Raw genomic sequence first — 9,740 nt, forward strand, 5'->3', positions numbered from 1 at the left:
CAATATGCCTTTTTTTGTTTGGGCAATTCCTTGAATCGTGGTTTGTTCCACCACAATTCTGCACATGACATCTTCTTGGTTTCTTAGCAACCTCAACTCCTCCAACTAGTCTTTTCCCTTTCGGACGTCCCTTAGTTTTGGATGGTTCTGGATTTCGAATGAACTGACAATCATCACGATTTAATGACTCTACTAGGCAACTTTCCAATTCCAATGTTGAATCATTGCCTATTGGCATGCCTCTAATAAGGCTTATAAGTTTTTGCAACTCTTTATTAGTACATCGTGCACGCCCCTTTGGACTTGGAAGACTCTAAATGCAGAATTGCAACATGAGATTGAAATGCTTGCTCCAAGTTGTCATCTTTCTTTCTTATGATATGACTGAATTTCAATATTAATGAGCTTTCACGTCTCCATCGTATTGGATAATACTTCTCTGGGAGATGAAAATAGTTTTTTTATGGAGAGAACTCTTATAGCATGTCTGCACAAAATACCTGAGAACTCAAATTCTTTGCAGCTGCAATGAATTTCCTCATTCATTTGATCCCAAGTCACGAAACGCCCCCCATCATTCTTCGTACAATGTCTTACTGTGTATATTTCAGCTCCCATTTCAATTGCTGCATATTGATTAGACAAAACCATTTTGTTTTGTAGCAATTCAAAAGCATAAGGGGTGAAAATACTGGAGGCATGTTCTTCCATTGGCATAGATGTTTTTATGCTGGGATTGAGATATGTTTGATGCATGGCCGCTTCTTCCCCAGCTCTGTTTCTTATACTCACAACAATACCCATCTAGAAAATTGTAATGAGAATTCATTAGACAAATATTAGAATTTTAACTCAAATATTAAATTTATATGTTCGCTAAAAAAATAAATAAAGCATAGTCTAATTTACCTGCTCAACAAAATCCTTTAGACTTGTTCTTGCATTCAAAAATGCTTTCAAGAATGAATTTATAGATTCTGAACGTCCAGTTGTTGTCATTCCGGCAAAAAAGAAATCTCGTAAATATGGTAGCGCCCAACATGCTCGATGAGAAAACAATAAACCAATGTGTCTATCTGAAGCAAGTCCAAATTGACAAACCATATTATCCCATTGCTTTTCAAAATATTCAATACTCTCCAAATGATACAGTCTATAGAACTCAGCCTTGAAATCATTATATCGCCCACCTAAAATAAAAGAGAACCAAGTTGACAGCTTTGCTACTATATGCCAAATGCAAAATGCATGCTTTGTACTTGGCAACTCTATTGATATAGCCTCTGTGAGTGCAAGATCTTGGTCGGTTAAAATTGTTTGTGGGGATTTTTTATTCATAAATTGAAGAAAAGTCTGCATAAACATTTATTAAAAATTAACTTAAATAAAATTTTATGATAAATATATAGAGTCCAAATCTACCATTAGGAAAAATGTACATACCTTCAAGGCCCATGTAAATGAAGGAGCTTTTTCATCCTGCAATAAAACGCAACCAAAAAAAATTGAATTTCCATGGTTATCCAAGCCCACCCATACTCCAAGCGGCATATCGTAACGATTCAAACGATATGTTGTATCAAAGACAAGTACATCACCAAAAGTCTGATATGCTCGAACAGAGTCACCAAAAGAACAAATAATGTGTTACAGCTTCTGATTTTCATCCACTGTGAAGTCATAACAAAAGTCTGCATCTTGGTCTTTCAAACTCTTACACAACTTAAGAAGTTCTAGTGCATCATCTTCTAGTCCTTGATAACTTTGAGAGTGAATTAAGTTTCTAACATCCCGATCTGTAAATGGTAAATTACCTGGTTCCAATCCCTTTTCCAATTCAAGAACCCTCATTATGATTTTTATTCAACAACCAGCTTTTGATAATATTTTAATACGCTGTTGATCAATGACATCTATGTCACGATATGCCGGAAGAAATCGAACCTCATTATCTTTCAATAATTCATGATTGTGAACATTATCAAATTTAGTAACTTTCCACTGACAAACCCCATCAACAATGTCTTTTGATATTATCATTTTTGCCCCACAGCCACATCTTGAAGATTTTCTATTTCTTTGTCGTTCAACTTCAAACACTTTGCTTGGCTGAGCTTTACCAGCACGATGACAAACAAGTTCCCTCCAATAGACTCCCAACGGATGATTTTTACCTCCTAAAAGATAATTCCGCCTTATTGAAAAACCATTCTTTCTAGCAAAGTTAGAATACCACATATAGGCATCATTATCACTATTGAATGACTGTTTGGCATATGGAAAAATACTAGTGTCACCATCTTCACATACAGAGTTTTCAATTTCAAATTGATCATATGAATATAAGGGCTCACTGCAAGTAGATCTAGTACTTTCCTCATGTCTTTCTTGTAAAAGATAACACTCAGTACTTTCACATGGACATATTCGCTTTGACCGACCTCCACTAGTGTCAATAAATGGAATTGTTGACATCTAATTGAAAAAACATATCATAAGTATGAAGTAGTCATCTGACACACATAGTGTAACATGCATTATAAGGTCTTAGCAAAAAAAAATTGAGCAATAGGCATTTTGAGAAATAAAAGGTATATTGCAACGGATGAGTTGATACCTTAGAAACTAATAAAAGAGGCTCACCAATGATTTTCAATCCCCTGCCGTAAGAACAGAACCCCCTGCCATAAGAACAGAATTTTTATGGAGAGAGAGAGAGAGTGTGTGAGAGTATTTGCCGCCAAGATGGAAAGAGCGTACTCTCTTTATTGTTGGAGAGAGAGAGAGAGAATGCGTACTCTCTCTCTCTTTCTATTTTGGCGGCAAATACTCTCTCTCTCCGTGACGGTAAGAATTCTGAGAGAGAGAGAGTATTAATTGCACGTTGGGAGGGTTAGTTAATATGAAATTATGAAAAGACAAAAAACACCCTTAAAAGTTATAGAAACTAAGGACATTTTTGTCTAATAAAAAATGGGTAGATTGATAACCTACCATAACAGAGAGTAGGTTATCAATCCCTATATATATATATATATATATATATATATATATATATATATATATATATATATATATATTTTCATACTCCTAAGGACATACTTGAAGAAGAAGGGTCTAGAATGAGCTAGAAAATTTAACACTACTAACTCATAATTTGTAGAAACTTACAAAATAGATTATTTCAAATGAGATGCAATTTGCACTACATATACACTACAGCAAAGGTAGGGAATAACGACATATAGATGCCGATGCTAGGTAGAAGCGTTGGCACCTTTAGCTTCGGCGCCAAAATTTGTCGATACTTTAAAGTAGCATCGACAACCATAAAATTACGACGACGCTAAGAAGCGTCGTGTAAAGTGTTGGCAAAAAAAAATTTCATCCTGATATTACCGACGCTTTAGAAATTGTCAGCAATGAAATTATCAGCGTTTATAAGCATTGGTATATGCATTATATAGCATCAAAAAAGACAAATTTTTTTTATTGATATATATAATCTAAATGGATTATGTGAATATAATAAACTATAAAATAATATTTAATAAATATTAAGTTGGCGAATATGTGTTATATATCTATTTGGATCATGTAAATTGATGTCTAGATAACAAGGCTAGCTTTAGGTTTTTCGTCATCGTTCTAGATTATTTTGCCATTACTATTTTTATTGAGACACTACAGAAAATATGTGCTTTCCCGACACTTTTTCCCCAACGCTTGTAAAATATGTGCTATCCCGACACTTTTTCCCCGACGCCGGGGGCAAGCGTCGGGAGATTTTTGTTGAGCGCCAAGATTTACCGACGCTTTTAAAAAGCATCGATAAATCTAGGCAATCGACGATGCTTTTTAAGCGTCGACGAAAGCCCTTCACAACCGCTCGCCCCCCTCTCCTTATACTCTGTCGATCGATGCCCTAGCCGCCCCTATTCTGTCTCTGATCCACATCTGCCCCACGCCGCATTCTTCCTTCTTCCCTCTTTGGCCGCGGTGGATTTGGCTTCGAACGCTCGGACGCGATGAAGGTGACCGTTGTCTCTCGCAACGGCAGAGAAGTCATCAAGGGCGAGATCGATCTCAAGGATTCGGTGTGCCCCTTTCCTTTTCTCTCTTTGTTTCCAGAAATGTTTTGATTTTTATGTTCTCTCGGTTAATCTTAGGTCCAACAAAGTTTAGATTTTTTGTGTTCTATACTTCTAGTCTTTTAAGTGCATCCATGTCGCTTGTTGAAATTACCCTGTGGATCTAAAATTTATTGTGGATGAATGCAATTAAAATTCTATCTTGGGACAGTTGAAATATGTTTCTGATGAGTATAAAAACTGAGAAAACTTGTTCTATGATGTGTTTGCAGGCCACCGTGAGCGATCTACAGGATGTCATTCATGCTTGAAGTAAGTAATCGAGAGGATCTTTGACTGTTACGATTTTTCTTTGTAACGATTTTCTGCTCTAAATGACGCTGAAGGCTCTTAAAGAACAGAATCATCCTTATTTTGATGAATGTAGTGAATGCCATGGACAGGCCCTTATAATTTTTTTTTTAAAAAATTCGAGGCTTTTAGCGACGCTTTTAAGCGTCGCTAAAAATCAACCTTTTACGACGCTTTTCCAAAGTATCGGAAAAACTTTTTCCCATTCAAGTATCGCCGACGCTTTGGCGACGCTTTTTTTTGTTTTAGCCGACGTCGGTAAAGATCTTAAAAAGCGTCGCTAATATTTTTTTTCTTTTTTGTAGCTAGAGGAACATTCTTAAGATTTATTATCATCGGGCTGATTATCTTTTTTTTTTCTTTCCTAAATTCCATTTATATTTCTCTTATTCTATAATAAACAATTTCAAAGATATGTACTATATTTAGAAGTCATATAATCGAAATAAAAGACTATTTATTTGCATCTCATTTATTGAGAATTGATGGTTAGCCATAAAATGTTCGAGAAGTACTTTATTGGCATTCTTTTATCCCAGGACTAGCTACTCCGTTCTTTTGCATCTATTTCATGTTTATTCTGCCTTTGTGAGCTTACCAGAAAATATTAAATTGATTATTATTTAAGAAATTTATGATGTCAAATTTACATTTTAAATTCAAATCTTTGTCTTACCTCGAGAAAGCATTTTTTTTATGTTATCATAGCATAAGAAACGTATCAGGTTGATAGCAATTTCGACAAATAATTGTTTTTTTTTTGTTATGGATTGTTATGTTATAATTGCAAATAACAACCATTATAGTTATTACTATTTTTAACCTATTTCATCACATGTTATCTACCTTTATTCCCATATAACAGAATAATATTAATGATTTGATGATAAGAGTTTAATATTTAATTTATAAATATAATTTCCGTTAGATGAATTATATGATAGCATGTGATAGTATACTGGCTATGAAAATAATAATAATCTCTATTATCAAAATTAACATTTGCCATTATAGTAGCATAATATGAGTAAGTAATGACACGATAATAATATTATTTGATTATGTAACTATTTACACCATAGAATCTTTCAAAGTAGAAAAATTAATATTTGAGTATGAATTTAATTTTATAATATAAAAAAATATTGATGTCGGAAATGATAGAGGGTTAGGCAAAAGAAGAGGAAGGCCTCAATATAGAGAATAAGCAATTAAAAGATGGGAGACAATAATTAGGATCCACCACTAAATTCAAATAGAATGAAACAAATTAGCAAATTCTCAGATGTCATTCACTCTCTACCACACGGCATTATCTAAATAATACATGATTTTCATATTCTTTAATTAACAATATTCTAAAAGACAAATAACAATTATTTTCATAAGCTCTAGGAGGCTATAAATAAGCTTAGAAATAATAAGAGATATGTTCCACATTTGTGAAATAATAGAAGCTTAATAATGCCTGAAATATTATGAATGCTTCACAACCAATAATTGTTAATAGCATAATCAATATTTGACTACAATTTTAATTGTTGACTGAATCATAAACTACCACAATATGGGCTGAACTAAAATAAGTTGAGTCAATATAACTGATGTTTAATGTAAAAGCCAGTACGATATTATAATGGACAATACTACAATTTGAGAGCTTTTAAACTACGTTATGCAATACATAGAAGTATTTAACCAAAATAATTATTTTAATTATGATTTAATTAATTCTAGCAACCATATGTTACAGTGGGTATTGTTAAATTAAGTTTTACTGTTGCAGGACAAATATTGTTCTATTTTTATAATATTAATATAATTGAATAAAGATTTATTGTTATTGTCTAAAAAAGAATGTTACCAATATATTTATATCTATATTTATAATTATATATTTATATATATATCTATATATATATATATATATATATATATATATATATATATATGTATATATATATATATTTCATTCTAAGAAATCCTAATGGGCACATGCAGCCTACACTATAGTACCAAGCTAGCGTGAAGCATGCCAGATCTCACAAACCGTTATAACAGACCGTTAACGGCCGTTAGCCAGCAGGCTGGTGCACTCCCAAGGCCGGAGAAAGAGCGAGCGCAATAGTATCTCCGTTCAACAGTTCGATTTGAAAGCCAAATCCATGCATTAAATAGCCCTTGAGGGTTGTAGAAGATACTAATGATGGAGTCTGCCGCCTTTCATTCTCCTCCCCCTTTCCGCGTTCTTTGTCCCTACCCCTCACCGACCCCAATACCACGATCTCAATAACATCTTCGGTATTATGCATCCCCTTGTTCGCGGCGTCTTCTCCTCACAAGCCCCAAGGCATCGCCTCGCTTCTCGTCCGCATTCTCCCTTCTCCTCCCTTGCCGACCTTTGGGCCTCCCACCCTCAAACATGGCCGCTTTGAACCCAAACGCGCCGCTCTACATCCCATCTCTCCACCTCCTTTCATTGGGCGGCTACTATTCTCCTCTTCCTCTCCCTCACCAACCTCCGTTGCCTCCCTTCTATTTCCAGTACAACCAAACTCCATACCCAAACGATGTCTTCTATACCTCTTCTCTGCCTCCTTACACGCAGGACCTTTGCTATTGTATCTCCCCTTCGACCTCTTACGGTTGTTGCTATAGAAAGGAGTTTACTTACTTTCAGATTCCCCAAGCTTGCCCAGAGAGGCCACACGCACTCCCACTCCCTGTCCCTGTCCCTGTCCCTCCCCCTCCTTGTGGCCTCGATCAGCCACGGGCTTCTCTAGCTCTCATAAGCGAGGAGACGAACAAACATAAGCCCCAGGACGACGTCGTCTCCGAGACCCAACTGAAGCAAGGAGTCAAAGAGGGAGTGGTGGGAAGGGAAGGTGATAAGGGTGTCACGGGTTCGAAGGGGTTTAGAGGCTCTGGGAGTGGTTCTTTTAGGGGGGAGAGAGTGTATGCACAGAAGCCAGTGCGACGCCAGGGGGGGCTCCCGCCTCTCCTTCGCCGGAGAAAGCTCACCGGCGACTTCGAGTTCAAGAAGGTGGAGACCGGCGCTGGAGACTCAATACGTGAGGCCAAGACTACAGTCATGATAAAGAATCTCCCCAATAAGTTCACGTACTTGAGTCCTATATATGACCTTCTCCTTATCTAGTACAAAATCTTTTTTCTTTGGTTGTCTTCTCTCGCTTATATTTCCACTCTCTTTGGCAGCACGGAGAAGCTCCTGGCCATACTCGATCAGCACTGCCTAGAAGAGAATAAGAAGGTTCTCTCTTTAAAAAGAGAGGAGGAAGCATCTGATGTGAAACTGGGAGATGCTGAGGTAGTCACGACCCTATCCGAGTTCGACTTCTTATATCTTCCCATAGACTTCAGGTAATTAAACATTTCTCCGTCGCTCGTCTCCACACATTAATAAATATGTGCATGACATTAGTCAGGGTTTCTTTCGACAAGTCTATGGGAAATTCCCTCCTTTTCCTCCTTGTTTCCATTTTGGTTTTACTTGCCTATATTTATGGAGGGTATGTTGGATGGATGGCATCAGGAGCGGCAGTAATTTGGGCTACGCCTTCGTGAACTTCTCAAGCTCAATTGCAGCCCGGAGGCTGCACGACTATCTGCATGACTTTGAATGGAAATGCTTCGGATCTCGCAAGATATGCGAGGTTACCTACGCCAGGATCCAGGTAGACATCATACATTCGGGTCCCAAATTTTATTATCTACTCGAAGTTCGTTATTAACTTTCTATATCGTTTTTTTCTCCTTAATTCTTTGATAGAAGGGACGGAAATCCAGCCATCCGTGCTTCAGTTATGGGTTCTAATAGGATGGATGAATTCTAACTACTGTTGTTTTATTTAATCACATATTTATATGTTATTTTCTAATTTCCGTACCTGGGTCATATGGTACCAGAGGAATGGTTTAGTATCGGGCTCACGTTCTGAGCTATGTTCAAGGACGATGAACCTCTTTGGTCTATATTATATTTTTGTTATACTTAACATCTGTATATTTTTGTAAGGGGAAGGGATAAGAAATAATGTAGTAGGCTTGATGAAGCTAACTTCTACAGTCTAATATCATAAACTTTCATCAATTCTTGAAACTAGGGCTTACAGGATCTCAAGGATCACTTCAAAAACTCTGTATTCATCTGCGAGCGTGATCAATTCCTTCCGATGTGCTTCCAGCCATGCCGCAATGGCTTTAATCAAGCAGAGCCGGAGTATGTTTGTAGGCGGATTCACGTTGCATCCCAGGCTATGGAATGAGCAGAGGGAGGACTTCATAATATGGTCTTCAGTACAGTATTTTTTTTATGACCTCTTTGTAATCTTTTAAGTTTTTTTAGACTTTTTTATCTTTTGTCAGGCGAGTAGCGGTAGCGTGGAGCTGCCCGTCTTTATCTTCTGGTTTCTACTAGTACTATGTGTTCTCTCTCCTAATGTTCGCTCGGTTCTACGTGGGTGTGGTGTGTGTGGTGTGTGAGTGAAGGAACGAAATGACGTCTTTGGAAAAGAAACCGGTTAGTGCAGCCCCAAGCCCGGAGGTGCGTTCGGACATTCCTTAATGGGATGTAGGTGTGAACCAAAAGAACGTACCCTTTCTTCCCTGCAGCTGCTTTCCGCTGCGCTGCGCCGTACAAGGATGGGAGAACGTGAGAGTGGTATTAAAGAGCGGGCGGGGGGAGAGAGAGAGAGAGAGAGAGGAAATTACGGGGAGTGAAAGGGGAGCTATAAAACAGTATGGAGAAAGATGGGGGGTTTTGTTTGCTGGGTACTGAACTCGCTGTTACGTGCGACGTGATTAGATGTGACCGTGCATATCGTACATACCGTCAGGCTTGGGTCTAGAACTACTTGGCCTCTGCAAGGAGTCGTCATCCCCTCTGACCGGCTCCGTCGTTTGTTGAGCATTAAGCTTGTTGCTAGCTTGGTTGGCTTCGCGGAGACGTTGATAGCCTTGCTAATGAAAGTGTGATTGCCGTGTGCCGGGCAGAAAAGGATTATCGCTCTATTCTCCCTTTGGAGGATAATATTTATGAAAGTTTATCTTTTTTTTGGTGGTTTTCTAAAATGGGTATACAATGATGTGGAAGATAAGCGATGCTACTGTTACCTATCGGGACAATCCATGTTAACAAGATGAACTGATCAAATTTACCGTCTGGATCATTCAAAGGTTACAATGTGGAGAATTTTTTTATAATTTTAGCTTTTATATATGGCAACAATTTGGTTGTATCGGTCGTAGTTTTATGGTATTCACGCTATTCGAGTAAAT

The 9,740-nt window shown here is 37.4% G+C and overlaps 1 protein-coding gene and 1 pseudogene across 1 annotated transcript; one reads left to right on the top strand and one right to left on the bottom strand.

Moving 5' to 3' along the window:
* Nucleotides 1-275: 275 nt before the first annotated feature.
* LOC103717035 lies at nt 276-2,680 on the bottom strand (annotated as a pseudogene).
* Nucleotides 2,681-4,028: 1,348 nt separating this feature from the next.
* On the top strand, nt 4,029-8,728 carry LOC103721845 (protein terminal ear1-like). Its single transcript, XM_039119667.1, has 5 exons — nt 4,029-4,097; nt 7,123-7,562; nt 7,659-7,823; nt 7,996-8,137; nt 8,567-8,728. The coding sequence occupies exons 1-5, from the start codon at nt 4,029-4,031 to the stop codon at nt 8,726-8,728; spliced, it is 978 nt and encodes a 325-aa protein (XP_038975595.1).
* Nucleotides 8,729-9,740: the final 1,012 nt, after the last annotated feature.

Source organism: Phoenix dactylifera, unplaced genomic scaffold (assembly GCF_009389715.1).
Source record: "Phoenix dactylifera cultivar Barhee BC4 unplaced genomic scaffold, palm_55x_up_171113_PBpolish2nd_filt_p 000592F, whole genome shotgun sequence".
Classification (NCBI taxonomy): Eukaryota; Viridiplantae; Streptophyta; class Magnoliopsida; order Arecales; family Arecaceae; genus Phoenix; species Phoenix dactylifera.

Bases quoted from the DNA above. Each gene is read 5' to 3' on its own strand.
- LOC103721845 (XM_039119667.1), top strand. From the start codon at position 4,029: ATGAAGGTGACCGTTGTCTCTCGCAACGGCAGAGAAGTCATCAAGGGC. The intron at 7,563-7,658 runs GTACTTGAGTCC...TCTCTTTGGCAG, and splicing joins AATCTCCCCAATAAGTTCAC to CACGGAGAAGCTCCTGGCCA. The intron at 8,138-8,566 runs GTAGACATCATA...TCTTGAAACTAG, and splicing joins TTACCTACGCCAGGATCCAG to GGCTTACAGGATCTCAAGGA.